The sequence below is a fragment of the Podarcis gaigeae genome, assembly GCF_964106915.1.
Source record: "Podarcis gaigeae genome assembly, chromosome: 3".
NCBI classification, from domain to species: Eukaryota; Metazoa; Chordata; class Lepidosauria; order Squamata; family Lacertidae; genus Podarcis; species Podarcis gaigeae.
The window spans coordinates 79,157,458-79,174,286 of record NC_139680.1 but is presented as its reverse complement, the minus strand read 5'-3'; the positions used below and the strand labels follow the sequence as shown (position 1 = coordinate 79,174,286).

General features: G+C 39.3%; 2 protein-coding genes across 5 annotated transcripts in view; one reads left to right on the top strand and one right to left on the bottom strand.

Moving 5' to 3' along the window:
* The window catches only part of ADSS2 (adenylosuccinate synthase 2), a 31,215-nt gene extending 27,773 nt beyond the window's left edge, over positions 1-3,442 (top strand). For both annotated transcript variants that reach the window (XM_083732619.1, XM_083732618.1), the window contains 3 exons: positions 161-258; positions 1,690-1,839; positions 2,846-3,442. In XM_083732619.1, coding sequence (XP_083588745.1) covers positions 161-258; positions 1,690-1,839; positions 2,846-2,898 — 301 coding nt within the window. In that variant the 3' untranslated portion in view covers positions 2,899-3,442. The remainder of the gene's footprint in view (positions 1-160; positions 259-1,689; positions 1,840-2,845) is intronic.
* A 2,702-nt stretch (positions 3,443-6,144) lies between these two features.
* On the bottom strand, positions 6,145-16,173 carry SPMIP3 (sperm microtubule inner protein 3). 3 transcript variants are annotated; one of them, XM_083732858.1, is made up of 6 exons: positions 16,041-16,173; positions 10,395-10,465; positions 10,159-10,228; positions 9,662-9,754; positions 7,817-7,992; positions 6,145-6,377 (listed from the first exon to the last, which is right to left on the bottom strand). In XM_083732858.1, exons 3-6 carry the CDS (start codon positions 10,218-10,220, stop codon positions 6,265-6,267), a joined length of 444 nt encoding a protein of 147 aa, XP_083588984.1. In that variant the 5' UTR covers positions 10,221-10,228; positions 10,395-10,465; positions 16,041-16,173; the 3' UTR covers positions 6,145-6,264. The 3 variants fall into 3 exon arrangements, with proteins under 3 accessions (XP_083588984.1, XP_083588985.1, XP_083588983.1); XM_083732859.1 differs by lacking the exon at positions 16,041-16,173 and adding an exon at positions 14,635-14,772; XM_083732857.1 differs by lacking the exon at positions 16,041-16,173 and adding an exon at positions 14,549-14,690.
* Between the last annotated feature and the right edge of the window lie 656 nt (positions 16,174-16,829).

The following is a 16,829-nucleotide window of genomic DNA, read 5'->3' as shown; positions in this document are numbered from 1 at the left end:
TGTCAAATATACATGGGTAAGCGTGGCTTCGAAGACTAAGCAACCATGTCAGCCCTAGTGATTTATATCTTTCTTTAAAAATAAACAAATTTACTTCCTAAGATTATAGTTTATATTTGTCCATACCTAACTAACACATCAATATTTTATTTTAAAACAGATTGGCTCTTACCAAATTGGATATTTTGGATGTATTTCCAGAAATTAAAGTTGGTGTTGCTTACAGAATAAATGATAAAATCATACCTCATTTTCCAGGTGAGTGCGTATGATCATGTGTGTGTCCATACTATAACTTTTCCAGTGGTATATTTAATGCTAGATGTATCCCCTCACTATAGTGTAGGTTCACTACTGTTGTTTTTTATTGTTGCTTCTGTTGTAATTTATTCATCAGCTGATATAAAAGCCACAAGGCAAATTGCAGTATGTAAAATTTGATTCATACAAAATTACATGAAATATTATTTACACAGTAAATAATACTTAAAATAACAGAATCATAAAATTGTAGAGTTGGAATGGACGTTGAGGGTTATCTAGTCCAAACCCCTGCAGTGCAGGGGTCCTTTGCCCAATGTGTGGCTGGAACCCATGAAACTGAGATTAAGTGTCTCATGCTGTACCAACTGATCATACATTACTGCTCAGAATAGTCAGCGTGGAATTCAACATTGCACTCTTTCAGTCGTTCTGTCTGTGCAAGTATGGCAGATTGCCAAATGGAACAATCCTCTTTCTCCCCACTCCCCTCTTCTGTGGGATCTTCTGACACACACACCCCGAGCCAATTTTGGGGAGTGCGGAGGAGAAACCATGTTGGACAAGCTGAAATCATGGTACAAGGCTTCCACTGATGGAGCTTGTTAGATGAATCCCCAAAACTCCACTGACCCCAAACAAAATGAGCATGATAACCATAAAATTAACTAATGGAAAAAATGCTCTAACAAGAGCACCTGAGGTATTAGCAATTAAATGTCCAGAAGAATACTTTGCCTAGTTCCTAAAATATGTTAATATAAGTACTAAGGGAGGCTCTTTGGGAAGAGCACTCTATAGTTAGTTGCCCTTAATTCCTCCATAGCAGAGTGGGGAACATCTGACCTCCAAGCTTAAATTTTGACTGCCAAACCTCTTTATTTGGCTCCTGAGGCTATTTTTTTTAAAAAAAAATCAAACCCACCGGACCTACACCTGACATCATATGTGGTATCGGGTGTTAAGACAGAGATACAGCTGCGTTGCCTACTTGTACAGCTGATACCTGGATAAAGCAGGATTAAAAATTTTCGTGAGGAGTTCAGCCCTGCTGAACTTCATGGGAGTTTCCCTCCCCATGGACCAACTTTGACAGGTTCACCAACCTTTCATGCGTGGTGGTGGAGATTAAGATCTGGCCTCTGGACCCAAAAGGTTCGTCATCCCTGCTTTATAGGGAATCTGTCATTTCCATCACAGTAGTTAACTTCCTTTCCCTATATTTCATCTATGTAAAGGATTTTGGGATGGCTGTTAAGTTGATTACTGAGCTGTTTTGCACAGTCATTCTTTTGTTTCTTCATCTTTTATTCCTTTGGGTGACTTGAGGTTGTAAAATTTGCTTATCTGAATGATTAAACAAGTCTGATATTATTGTCAACAGTAAAATTATCTGTTACACTGCTTCTTCTTCTTTTTTAAATAAAGCAAACCAAGAAGTCTTAAATAAAGTAGAGGTTCAGTATGAGACCCTCCCAGGATGGAACACAGACATATCAAATGCAAGGACTTTTGATGAACTGCCTGTAAATGCACAAAACTATGTTCGATTTATAGAAATGGAACTAGGAATTCCTGGTAAGCAAAGCAGTTTTTAAAAAATGTTTTCAGGGATCTATTAGAAGCAGAAGTACTTCTAAGGAAATGCTTTGTCATTGAGAGTATTACTCATCACTATGTAACTGCCGGTTTGTAGACTTGAAACGTGAAACATCATGATTGGTAAAATTGCTCTGAGGGTCTGTATACTACTTCACAGTAATTCATAATTTGTGTAGGTAGGTATTTCTAGAACTAGTCATTCCTGAGAGTCACACTCAGTGAAAGAGATAAATCAAGGAATCTGAAGGCTTGGCTTTTGAGCTAGTGACTAACATAGTGGATAACATTTCTCTTTCATTGTAAACCTGTTCGCTTGTTTCCAGATCACTTCATGGTCTTGAGTCCTGAAAATGAAATTGTTTTAACTTGAGACGTTAATTTAAATAGATTTGGAAGAGCCTTTCGAATCACCTTGAGTAACTAGAGAATAAAATTCTGTAATTGCTGTTCTCTAAGTAGTATTTTCTAGTTGTATGTGTTAGATTACGCTCCTAGCTTTGCTAAGTTTTTACTTGTGATAGTTCTGATATTTTGTATCCTGATTCTGGTTAGATGTCATTGTTAAAACTGAAAAAATAGAAATAATATTAAAAAGGGAATGTTTTAGTGAAATATACCGAGATTTTGTGCATTATATCTTGGGGGGGAAATGCCAATTACTGATTTGAGTGAAATCAGTAACCAATTCTGTAATGCTTTTCAAAATTGCTTGAAAAGCTTTTGCCTTAGGGGAACAGAACTACTGACATCAGGTAAATAACATTAAAGAGCAGGATATCACACAGTTAGCTTTAAGTAGCTGCATGACTATTGAAAAACAATTATTTTGGTAAGTCTTTGAAAGTATCCATAGAATACAGTTCTGTATGCACTTACCTTGGGAGTAAGACTCTTTTGAGTAGACAGGTGTAAGATTTGCACTAGTATCCTAAGTCATCTGTTCCTGCAAAGTGTCATGCAAAATATATTTTTCTTTCTGCAGTTAAGTGGATTGGAGTAGGAAAATCCAGGGAGTCGATGATTCAGCTATTCTAAAGATACTAGATAAATGGAAGAAAAGAAAGCACACTCCACAAAGAGACTGTCAATTCTTATATCTATTATTCTTAATCTAAGCAGCAATGATTTTTGGAAGTTGGACATTGTATTTAAGAGCTAAAGATGGTCTGGACAAATAATTGTTACTGCTGTAAAAGACTTTGGCAACTATCAGTATCACTTCACAAATTCCAGGGCATTTGTCACTATTGCCACCATTTGTCAAGGTGCCACCAGATTTTTTTCTCCTTCAGATGTTTCTCCCAACACTACCTTTCTAAATCAAAGGTTGTACATTACTTTCATGACCATATGTCTTTATTGTCTCTGCTTTTGGTGGTGTTACTTCCTGAAATTTTAGATGCTTAAAATAATTAATGCAGTTTTGCACAGAGTTTTACATCCTCATTTGTACTCCTAAAGCTGTTGTTACCTGTATGGCTGCTGTAGTAGTGTGTGATTAAAGAGAGGGATGATTTTATAATGATGAAAAAAACTCTTTTTTGTTACAGGTTTTTATTAAAACTATTATGAAATGATAGCTTGGAAGGGATGTTTAATATGTAAACAGTGCAACAACTTAAATTATAAAGTAAGATACAGAAAACATATTGTAGGTCTATTATACTCACTACTGAAAGGAGTTCATTAATACATTTTTAGCTGTTATGATACTTCTGCGTTTAAGCTTTTAACAATCCAATTCAGAATTCAGCCAGCTCTGGTGTATAACTCTACTAAATATGTGAGCTGCATTTACGTTTTTATTAACTGGCATTTTGTATGAGATAACAGTTGCTAGTTGGTGCTGACATACTAGCACTAATTACAACGCCCGCCCCCCCGCCTTTAAAGGAATTTTATTTTGAAATCATACAGACAACAAAAATACAATGCAACCAGATCATTAAAGGGAAAGGAAATGGATTACAGGCTTTAGTGTAGCTTCACTAAGCTTGTGGGACAGTAAAAGTCAAATAGCCTAAGGAGAATCTCATTAACTGTTGAATGAGTTTGAATGTGTACGCTGAATCATAATCAGGACAAATATGATTGGAAGCTTGGGCTTCCATATAGCAGGTAAACAAACCATGGTGCCATAATAGCTTTTAAAAAACTGAACATTTTTGATGCACTTGCTGAGTATGTTTGTACATAAGCATGGTCTTTCACATCCACTGTTGCTTGTGAGGTACATTGTGCTATACACCACTTTGCAGGTGTGTGCAATTGGTTAAGAAGACCTTTATTCAGAAATCCAGGGGTAGGTAATCCAAAATAAGCATTTTCTGTTAAGAAAAGAGAGTGGGATGGATCCAGAGCTGCGTAAGTAGCAGTCCATTCACACAACAGGTCTTCTTGTTTTCCCTCCTCACTTCAGCTCCTTGGACCCCCAACCCTCTTTTTCAAATTGCTTCTCCAGAGATAGTAAGTGTTCACTTTCCCTTTAATCTTTTTGGCTGCAACCACATCTATCAGGATGCTTTTCCACCAGAATAAAACAACATTAGTCTTTCTCTCTTTTTGATGTGTGGATTGACTTCCTTTTATCAGAACAGTATGCTGCTGTTTTCTGTTTTGTTTTCTTGCAGACAGCTATTTTTTGTTAATGCCAAGATTATTTTTGGAGTACGGAAACTTTTTAGAAGAACCCGTCATTGAAGCCAGAAATAGCATTATTGTGTTTAGATTCTGGAGAAGGCTTTGGTTATGGATACTTTTAAAATTCTCCCTATCCAAATATTTCTCTCAAATTTTGGGCTCTATCTTTAAAACTGGCCTTCTTACTCAATTAGCAGTGATATGTTCTGAATTTTCAAAATTTACAGGGCATTGATTCTTCTGGCAAAAGTGAGGGATGAGAAGTGAATTTCACTGATTTTTGCCTTCCTCTGCAGCTCCTTTGAAAGTCTGCTCTGGAGTGTTTGGGAGGGGGCGCTCTAGAAGAGGGGAAGGAAGGAATCTGCAAAAACAGTCTCCTTCCACCAATGGGAGGCCTCCTATTACAGAAAACTAATTTAGGATCCAGCCCATAGAATACACATTCCCCCCCTCTCTTGTCTGCTTTCTTTTGTCTCTGCCTTTTAACTTTTTATTCACAATTACTTGTTCTGGTAGCAGGGATAACACATAATAAATCAGCTCAATTTGCTATTTCCAGTTTGCTAGGGATGTTTTTCTAACTACCGTACATATGCACTGGTGCATAGTTCTGTGTCAACTAACAAATAAAGTGATTCTTTCCACACACCCCTTAGCAACACACATGCTTCTGCACACAGGAAAAATATTCAGCATGCTCTGATAGAATCCCTTTGAAATCACAAATAACTGTCATGTCTGCGAACTTTTAAAATTCCCAGGGGGTAGTAGGTACTATTTGGTGTTTTTGCAGCAGCAAAGTCTTATACACCTTAAATGACAAGACATATATTATAGTATGAGCTTTCGTAGACAACACTCCATCATTCATTAAAGGTTATCCCGAGTTACACATGGACGAAGGGAGGCAGCAGCCCTAAAACAACGTATCAATCCCTCACCTTTTCCTTACAGCTTCTTCCAGGGACCTGTGGGTGTTCCTATACTGCAAAAATTGGGATAAGTCTATATATGATACCCTGCATCTCACGTCTTTCCAGTGTTAAACATTCTAGTATGGGTAAAGAGGAAGCAGTTTGCAGAGTTTTACAAAACAGTAATCTCATTCAAGCTTCTGGTCTCTCTAGCTTGGCCACCCTGGTTGCTTCCACATCTCAAGAGCAAGGTGAAAGAAGAGCAGTATTGCTCTAATGGGGTGGAAGAGGGGATGGGATCCTATTCCTTTCCCCATTTAAGTCCTAGTATGTTTTATTTTGCCCTGCATTGTGCACTATTGTGGGGCAGGGGCGAGGGCACTCAGAAGTGAATATAGTCCTTGTAACTTCCCTGGAAATATGCATAGGGGACAGAAGTGATTTAAGTACACCTCCCATTGTTTTTTACTCCTGCCTTTCTGGGACAAAGAAGTCATGGTCATTGCCAGGGGTGGGGGAGAGAGAAGAGAAGAAGTCTTTTGTAACATTGATTAACTTCTGCCTGTGCTTTGCAGTTGCAGCTCTGAAAGGCTGCCCCCCCCAAAAAAGATATGATTCCCCCCCCCCCTTTTGATACCTATTACCGTCAAGCTTTTCCATCTCTAAAATCAAGTTTCAGAAGTGTTCAAAGCAGTTCAGAACATATTTAAAATTGCAACACTATCCATATAGTATAAGAAGTCGTCTTTAGTACTTTTGTGAGCGGCAGTCTTGAAAGGTTATTCCATCTTGTTTTTCGATGTGTGTGTGTGTTTTAAAAAACCCCACACAGCTTGGCTGAAAGGATTTATCCAACTCCCATAAATGACGGTTTAGTTTTGTCTTTCTTCTTTGCAGAAAAACTTTTCCAAACAGACTGCAATTCAGCATCAGTTTTTGGATGATAATCCTCAGCAATGTCTATAATTTAAACATAAAATCATTATTGGCCTTGCTGCTTGAATTCAGAAGGAATTAATGAATTCAAAACCTGTTGATAATTGACTGGCAACTTCTAACACTTCCATCCCACACACCCCAGTCACATAAAAAAGCATATACCAGACGCTTCATGTAACTATTCCTCAGCAATGTGCCTTTTTCTGAAGGCTCTGCAGATCACATTTAAAAAAAACAAAAAACCAAGGTGCCCTGCTATGGCTGTTGCATTTTTATTTCTCATTCTAGCTTTTGACCCATCCGAACTGTGTGTTAGCTCTTCCTCCTCCACATCCACTTGATTGGTTATTCTGAACTGATAAATCATTATTTAATCTCAGCCCAATGGCAGAAGAACTACAAAGCATGGACTAATAAACCATTGTTCATCTTAACCTAGAGACATTGAAACAGTAACAGTTGTATCAAGCAGTGTTGCAGAAAATGAATTTAGTTGCCCAACAGTTCAACTATAAAGCCACATGATTTCTTGGAACACCTCTGCAGAGCTCATGCGGACCTCTAAAAAAGAACTTTGGTTTGACTTTTCCCCCTTTGTGTGGCACCCACCCTCAGCCCTGGTGCCATATTGTACTTGGTCCTTTGTTGGAAGAGATTTACCCTGTAGTTTAAGGCCCTGCTTCTTGTGAGAAGCAAGTCCAAAACTCCCATGGGTTCACAGAAGCATTACAGTTCTTTGAATTCAGACCTGTATATTCTCAGAGGATGACAAGCATCGCATACTTCAGAGATATTTATCCTGCAAAGGGCGAAGAATCTGTAGGCAATTGTTGGGCATAAGGGCTTTCTGCCAAAATACCAGCGTTGGGATTATCTCATAGTAGACTGCTAATCCATGAGCTAGTAGCTTTACCTGATACACAGAGCTTGCAGGATTGAAGTTTGTCTTCTTTTTTGCACTACTTTCAATTGCGTATGTATTTTTAAAATATCAAAACTTTTGTTTCCCCCCTCATTTTAAGAAATCAAGCCCTGCAAATCGCTGGTTAAATGCTTGTTAATGTTTAATGCAATTGTTGATTTTCATGAAAACTGTTGGGCTAACCTCGCTATATTCTTGCATTTGCTCTAGGTGGGGAACAGTACGATTAGCTCCCTTCCAAGCTGTAATGAAGGCATGTAATGCACATCAACATTTATATAAATATGTTTAACAGTGAAGGATTTTTTTTAAAACCAGCCTAATGGATACCTTCCACATTTATTTCTTAAAAAGGAAGATACTACTGTGCTTTGCTTCTGTGTAAGGGCAAAAGCTTCTGTTGGCCTTTTTATTGCAAAAAAAAGGATATGAAAGTGAATGTGCAAATCAATACATAAAGTTATTTTTTTATAAGATGGAAGAGCTTTCCTAACCTAAACATGGGTTGTGTATGTTATCTGGCTAAGAATTTACCCACCTGACTTGTAAAATGGTAATGTGAATGCTTCTCTGTATGTTGTTGTTGTACACCAGTCACTGACTTTCTTCTTGGTCCTCTGGTAGTGGATATATTGCTTCAGAACTATATAGTCATAGTCATGCTGAAGTACAGTTTCACGTTTTACTGGGACTGTCTGCATTTTTCTATAAAGGCTTTATGAAAAAGATAAAACAATTTAGTAATCTTGTGTTGACACCCGGCTTGGTAAAACATGAGCTGCCTGTAAGAGTAGCCAAATATCTAAATACTTATTCTAATATCCTATTGAAATGGACCATTCAGTTATAATCCAGCTATCGTCTAATCGGCATTAGCAGCATGACAGCTTACAGCCAGACTCATAATAAGCTATTGTTTGTACCAACTGAATATCAGGTTCTTGAGGTAGTGCAAATGAGGCTAGGCACTTTGCACTTGCAGCAGAGTAAACTGCATTGATTTTATTCTGTTGTGGAAGCTTACTGTAACATATAATAAATAGCTTTCAATACTAGCTGGAGGGTTGTTTTTTTTAATTAACTATCCTCATGAGAAACCTTTACTTATGTATCAAGAATTACATGAGAGTACAAAAGGCCCGCATTTATACTATTAACAGTAACTAATGGAGAGTAATGTAGGGCTAATGCACATTCAAAACAGGATTGATCTGGTTGGGAGGGGGAAACCCTATGCTTTAACCACTAGTCCACATTTCCTCTCTTTGGGGATTCATTTTTCTTTTTAAGATAGGGTGACAAAATGGCTAGATGAGTCAAATAGACCAAGCTTTACAATCCATTTTAAACATCCCCAAACTTTCACCTCCCCTTCTTTAGCACTCTGGTAGTTTGTATGTGTGTGCATTAAATTTCTTTTGTGGGTCAGTGTCTGTTCCTCAACACCAGAAGCGTCAAATCTGCATTCAGGTGATGCTAACTAATTCCAAGTTTTCTGTGAGCACTATTGAGGAAGTTACATTCAGATGTGTGAAGTGACGCTGTTTATGCCAAATTAACGGCTTAGGACTTCTGAGTACTTACTTCAAACACACTTTCTCTTTGTGTGAAAGGCAAAGGCATTATTATTATGTTATTGAATTTATAACCTAACCTCCCTCCCAAAGGAGCCCAGGGCCACAAACAGATACACAATTTAGAAACAAAACATTCTAGTACGGGTTAGAAAACATTCTAAAAGCAGCCATAGTTGGAAACATTATTCCATCCAGCAATTGCCAGGAACGGTATTCTTCAGCCACCTAATGCCTGGATAAAGAGAGACTGTTTTCGAATTCTTCCTGAAAGTTTATGATGACGGAAGCAGGTGCACTTCACTAGGGAGGGCTTTCAGCAAGGGGGAAAACCACTACTGAAAAGATTGTCAAGGGTCAATAAATAATAATAATAATCAGGCAGCCAACATGGTGTCCTCTAAATGTTGGACTGTTGCTTGCATCATGTTGATCTAGTGGTTGTGCTGGCAAGGTATTTCCATCCACATCACCATTCTATGGTGTGCACATGCATGACATCACCAGGTAATAATGGGGTTCTTGAGTATTTCAATAAGGCGTTCCAGTCACCTGAGAGCCGAATGGTGGGAGTAACAAAGGCTCTATCAGTGTTGACCTTTTCAGCATTTGATAAATGGGAAGAGTGCAAGACAGGCCCGGGAAAAAGCTTTTGTGTGTCCTACCTGTCACAATAAATTTCTAATGTTAAGGCAGTAAAGGGCCATATGCAGAACTGTCTCGGTGTGCAATTGCTGCCAACTTCTCATACCTTAATTAATTAGAACACCTCCTAAGGGGTGAGCAGCTGTTCAAAATACATTTCATACCTTCTCTCACTTTCAGGAGGATATTCATAATGAACCCTCGCCGTTTGCCCTGGATAGTAACCAACAACATCCTTTCCCTGATGTAGAATATACCTAGAAAAAGCAAGGGAAATTCATTATTCGGATTCAGTATTCAAATTCTGTGCTGAGATTTGCTGCCTGAAACTCTATAAATCTGTACAAATAATTATTAGTGAACTGTTTAAATATGTCACTCAATTTGCATTTGTTGTCTTCTGGAGCTTTCATTTTTTTTACATTAATTAATTAGGCCTGGGTTTTTTTTATTAAAACTTTCTCCAGATTGCCAGGTGATAGTAGAGATTATCAAAGTACATGAAATGCAAAATTTAAAGTTTAGATGTTCTCAAATACTGTTCTTGAGCCTTTATAATAAGGATTTGTCAGACAGGCTTGAACTTGCTTGGTTAGCGCAATGTTTTGTGAAATCCTGAACCTGTTTCTGAAGGAACTGGGCTTTGTTTTTGATACTTTACCCTGGAGGCATCTGTGGTGATGTATCTACAAATTGTCGCAGTCTTATTGCTGTACCTGCCATTACAACCCCTGGAAAAAAGAGTAGAGAACGTTAAGGTCTCTTGTTACTAATTCAGTATTTATTCAAAATGTAAAGTCACAGTTACAAGTATACTTGGAAATCTGTTGGAAGAACTATTTCGGTTAGATAAATTAATATTCTGAGTGAAAATCAACATCTTTTCCAGAAACTCACCTTCTAAAATGGTACTTTTACAGAAAGCTCTTTTGTGGAGGTAGGTTAGATGGTGTTCTTATTTCATAAACCTAGAAATAAATGCATAAATAAGCATAAATGCAATATATGATCAATTGACATCACATTTCACCACTTCACCACCAGTTTTTAAAAGTACAGAATAGCTTTCCCCATTTCAATTGCTTAGCATTGGGGGGGGGGGGGAACGGGACACTGACCTCATGAAGGGGCTTTGAATAACACTCCTGCAACTAGCTCTGCCCCCTAGACAGTAACACATATTTTGTCCATGCCCTCTGAGTGACACATGATTGACATGTGAGGGGAGCCTGTACCCATAAATCCATAGGGTCCCTTCAGTCTGGTGCCAATGACATATCAGCTGTTGCATACCTGTGGGGCAAGGATAGCCAGCACGTGACTTCAATATGTTATCAGTCTACAACTCCCATCATCCCCAGCTCACATGACCAATGAACTGGAATGATGGGAGCTGTAGTCCAACAACATCTGCTAGGCAACACATTGACTATTCCTTATTTAGAGGATGAAGCTAGTCTGGTATTTTCTCAGAAGCCCCTTCACATGTTTTGTACCCACGTGTGAAGAAAAACTGAAGATAATTTTTGATAAATATTCATCTCTAAGTTGTACCTATTCTTTATAAAAAACAAGCAGAAAGAGACTACATTTTGCCCAAGTTTCAAATTGCCGTCTGTTTCATTGGTACGCACTTGACTGGTTTTGACATTTCTGCCAGTATCCAAGCCCTGACCACTTTCTTCCTGTAGGAACATTTGAAACATGCCATTGTTATTCTATGCTAGGTGCTGTATCTTAGTACAAGAGGGGGAAACCCTCTGATCTGTCTCAAGGCCAGATTTTTTTGATCCCAGCCATTATTTTAAGATATGACCAGCTGCCTTATATGTTTCTAAAAAGATCTGGAGTTTATAGACCTTGGAATTGGATGAATTACTAGAACCTTTTACTTTATATCTTAACGTATCAGTAACAAGCTTTCACTTGGAAGAATGAGTCATGGCTGGCTTGAACAAATGTTGACTCACTAGCATTTGGAAAATATTATAGATTATGCTGTCTGTCAACTGCACCAGCAAATTATGTTTTGGCCACACCACGGCAGACTCCAGACAGGCAAATGTTTAAACCTCTGTGTCTTGGATGAATCAGAGGCCAAGCTGTAGAAAATTCTAGGTCTCTGTCCTAAGTAAATAAAAGCTCTTCCTATGTTAGCTCTAAATAACAGATGACACAATATTGCTGTTGCGTCTTTCACAAACACAGTCCCAGTTGAAAACTAAATAATGTGACATTTTGGTTCTTAATATGCACCTTAACTGTTGTGTGGAGTGTAGTCATTGGTCAGAGTGGAACATCCCAAACTGGATTCATGGAAGAGGGAGGAAATTATTTTGTTGGTTCTCCCTCCCCAGGCCTCCCAAAAACCAGAATTTGAAGGTTGGAGGCCCTAAGACAGAATGGGAAGTGACAATGGGGCAGCGGTGTAGTGCGGTATTGGCAGAAATGGGCTTCTCCTCTTCCCACCCATGGAGCAGAAACCTCCACTGGATCCAACATACTTCCACGAACAGAAGGAGCCCTTCCATTTGTGGAACAGCAGGTCTGAATCCAACCCATAGTCTACAAAATATTTTCAAGTTTTGTTATTTCAGTCATCCTTGGAACATGTAGCAGGATGGTGTTTAAAAGTGACAACTCCAATCAAACACACACACAGTGTGAGCTGTTCAGATCTGCTGTTATATTTACCAACATTTTCATGTTCCTGACAGCCAGTTATGCTCAACAGTTGCCTTCATAATTGTCAGCGATGCCATGAGAGCTTTCATTTCCCCTTCATGACACACATCAACATTTTCTGATTTAGCTTTTACCCCTTTCCTGTTAATTCTAGAAGAACTTGTTGATTTACATGCTCTCTAGTCAAGTGTCATTTTCAGTGTGACACTTATATGCACCGATAACAATTGTGTACAAGTAAATATCATGCTATACAAATTAAGAGATCATAAAAGTCATATGTGGGTATTTATACACAAATGATGGGTTGGAACCTTTGCAGGTTTTACCCAAAAGCTCTTGGTGCACTTCATAAAATCTTGAAATGATGTCCACTTGCTTGGTCAACATACTCCTTTTTTAAAACTAGTGCATTCCATCATTTAGGAGTATATATAACTCTTAGGAGCATTGTCTGCAAACTTATGAGAAATAATTTGTGCCACCACCACCTCTCTCTCTCTCTCTCTCTCTCTCTCTCTCTCTCTCTCTCTGTGTGTGTGTGTGTGTGTTTGTGAGTGTAATGAGTGGGATTTTTGCTGTCTTATTGTTGGTTTTGAATTATTACATTGTTTTCAATAGGTTCTTGTAAGCCACAAGGAAATGTTTGTTTATGTCTATATTAATGCAACCCAGTGTTCACCTCCCCTTTCAACCCTCTGCGAACCCCCCCCCCCAAGAAAGCACCCTTCTCTGAAGGTCTCCCAATCCTCTGGGAGGTGGAAGCAGTAGTCTGTTCTGCTCATGTAAGGACAGCACTGCCTTAAATTTTTAAAAAATTAGGGCAGGTTTCACAGAAATCACATTTCTCTCGCTAGATATTCAACCCATTATATATTGCTATAGAGGTGGAATGGATTATATGCGGTCACAGAACTGTGCCATGGGCTTGCCATCTTTTCTTATAAGCCCCCCAATTAACCTTTTGATCTAAATAAAGTTCTGTTCACTATCACAGCCAGAGTCTTCTGCTTCTTTGGGTTTTTTTTTTTTTTTTTTTTTTTGGATTAGTTCCATAATGAAGTTATTTTTACCACACTTATCTGCCAGACTCAATTATGACTCATGGTCATTGGAGTGAGCTATTTTGTAAGGGCACAGGCAAAATATTGCACATAGTAGTCAGCTTGCTTGAATTCAAAAGCAGCATTTGATAGATCTCTGGGTTTTGCAGTGTGCATCAGCAGAACCTTGGATGAATGCTCCGCTCACCAAACAATCCATTTGTAATGGTCTGCATTTCCTTTTGCTTCCTTTTCCAGTGCTGATTTGGGATATCAGTAATGACCACCAGTGCCCATAGTCTTCAATGATACCTTGAGATCATTGTATCTTGTTGCTATAATTTTAAAAAGTTTTGGCTTGAAAAGAAGGTTCCAATTTCAAGCTCTTGCAATAAAAAAAATGCCTGGGACAAAATATCTCGGGCGATATTGAGGCTGCATTCCGGGGGTCCAAAATCATGTATAGCCAGAGCAGCCCCACAACCACCCTCATGTGACCATCCCTACCTTTCCAGAGCAGAAACAGACCTTGGCTTACGTGCAAGCACAGGTGCCAACTTGAATAAAATACAGGGAGGGGGCAGTTGATCACATCAAGTTGTATCTAGCGCAGAGTTCTAGTGCAGCTGCACTTCTCCCAACACTGATTTTAAAGGTTCACGGCGGGGGGGGGGGGGAGTACAGGGCAGAATTTTGTTCCACTCGGACAAGTCTCTTGTGACGGAAGAACAGGAACGTTGTGTCGTTTCACTTATGAAAGATGAAGGAAATTGCGCCACTGCTGCACTTCTTGGCAGAGTTTGCAGTGTGGAGAGAAGCAATTTAAGAGGATGTCACAAACCAACTAATTCAGGTTGGCTCTGCGATACAAAACCATTTGTCCCAGAATAACAGTCCTTGCTGATGCAGCATTCGCTTCTAATGTGCAACCGCTGGAAAGAACAAATACAGACGTAGCTTCTCCAACTTAGTTTGTGGGAGGGGATTAAGTTTTTCATGAAGGCAATCTGTATTAAATTTGTACTGGGGCTCAGCCCTGACACCTTGTTTTCCAAGCCAGGGCTTAATCATGAGATACATGAAAAGGAAAAAAATGCCCTTGAATAAGCTGAGCACATTTATATGACCACTGAGGAAGTGCAGAATCCTGGCACATCAGCATCTCTAGATCAGAAAGTGCTGTTTCCAGACTGACTTGGGAGCCTGGCATCGCTTTATTTTTCTTAAGCACTAAAGTTCATACAATTTAATAATATGTCTAGTTGCAGGACACAAGTGATGTTTCCTCATTCTACAAGGTTGTGTATGGATAGACTCTCTTACCTCTCTGCCCTATAGTTTTGGAAATGAATTTTAAACTGTGGGTCACTTGAACAATCCAAACGAAAACACTGGTGTAAACCACCCACCTCTGCAGGATGATGAAAGAAAATTGCATCCTTGCCTGAGGCCATGAACTCAAGGTCTGTGCAGCATTGTGATGCAAGTGCTATTGTGATGCAGTAGATACAATCAGTTGGGAAGTGCTGGGAAGAATCCAGAGTCACGCACAGCTGCAATTTATTCAGAAACCTTCATGTTAGGACCAGCTAGAGCTGGGATCAGTATGACATAGTGAATAGTATATTGTAAGGGTAGGAAAATCCCCATCATCATTGGCCGTGCAGGCTTGGGCTGATGGGAGATGGAGCCCATCTGGAGGGCCATGAGCTCCTCACCACTGGCTTAAAGGGTTAGGACTAAATGAGAATAATTGTCAATGGTTTCATGCACACAAAAATAAAGAAAAAAACTACAGTGGTACCTCAGGTTACATACGCTTCAGGTTACAGACTCCGCTAACCCAGAAATAGTGCTTTAGGTTAAGAACTTTGCTTCAGGATGAGAACAGAAATCGTGCTCCAGCAGTGCGGCAGCAGCAGGAAGCCCCATTAGCTAAAGTGGTGCTTTAGCTAATGGTTAAGAACAGTTTCAGGTTAAGTACAGACCTCTGGAACAAATTAAGTACTTAACCTGAGGTACCACTGTATCGATAATATACAGGCAAAATCAGCAAAATACAGGCAAAATCAGCAAAATTTAAAAACCAGTGTGTAGAGAAGCTTATTTTTTGTTTTCATGTGTAGCCTGGGGCTGAAAGTGCCAACTGCAGGCTACGTATGAAAACAATTTAATTGAGATTTCATAGCTTCGAAAAGACCACCTCCACCATTTACCAACTCTGGTTTAGTTCAGGCATAAACTAAACCATGGTTTGCTACTGCATGAATGAGCTATGTACACGCACACTTTCCACCTTAGTTCACTCTAATTCAAATAGCACAAGTGCTGTTTTGCAATTCCATCAAAACTACTTGCTCTCCAAAGCAAGCTTGCGAGCCATAGCTCATTTCTGGCTTGGGCGAATACCAAAATGTAGAGTCAGGAAAAGGCTTCAGTCCCCTCCTTGCAGTGCTTTCTTCGGCCCTTTGTATCCCATCTACTGCTAGCAAGCCTTTCAGAAGAAGAAGAAGAGTTTGGATTTGATATCCCGCTTTATCACTACCCAAAGGAGTCTCAAAGTGGCTAACATTCTCCTTTCCCTTCCTCCCCCACAACAAACACTCTGTGAGGTGAGTGGGGCTGAGAGACTTCAGAGAAGTGTGACTAGCCCAAGGTCACCCAGCAGCTGCATGTGGAGGAGCAGGGAATCGAACCCGGTTCCCCAGATTACGAGACTACCGCTCTTAACCACTACACCACACTGGCTCTCAGGATTTTAACCAAGTGAGGACAGATGTACTCTTCTTTTGCTTGCCTCACCCACATACTGTACCTGTCAAAGGATTCCCTCAGTGCCATGTTTCATTGAGAGGGCCCAAAATAGATGGAATTAAAAGTTTTCATTTGATGGATGGTGAAGCACCAGCTCACATTTAGATGCCAATGCTAACTATTTGTGTGTGTGTGTGTGTCTATCCACCAACAATTATACTTGAACATCTGCCAACAGCATCACAATATTATGGCCAGTGATGTGCTGACACAACAGTTGGTTTGCCTTGTTCTTCTAAGCACATTTTTGCTGGCACAACAAATTTTAGGGCAAAGCTGTAAAAGAGCGATTCACAGATGACTAGCAGTGATGCAGTCTCAAACGCATTGGTGGAATTTCACCAATTTCAGTGATGGGCAAATCCCATTCACCCGTTAAATTACATGCTGAAGCTTACACAGTACATTAGGGGCACTCAACAATGATAAAACCTAAAGGTTAGATTTCAAGGATAAAACATTGTAGGCCCATTTTTCACAGTTGCTTTCACCTATACATAACATAGCTTGCTGCCAAATTGATGCGACAGAACTTTAAACGGCTTACAGCATAAATCAGAATCTAGTAGCAGTGCATTAGTCATGATTATGAACATGAATTAAGACAAAAACAAATCCTGTACTGGGAGTTCTGGACACATATCTATTTCATTCGACCTGAATATGTTGCATTTTTGTAGTGATGAAAATTGACCAGCTTTATGAAGACACAGCTGTTACATTGTGCTGGTCAGGCTTGCTTTTGGAGTTTCCTGGCCTTTGTGAAGAGGACCGCCTTCCATTTGAACTA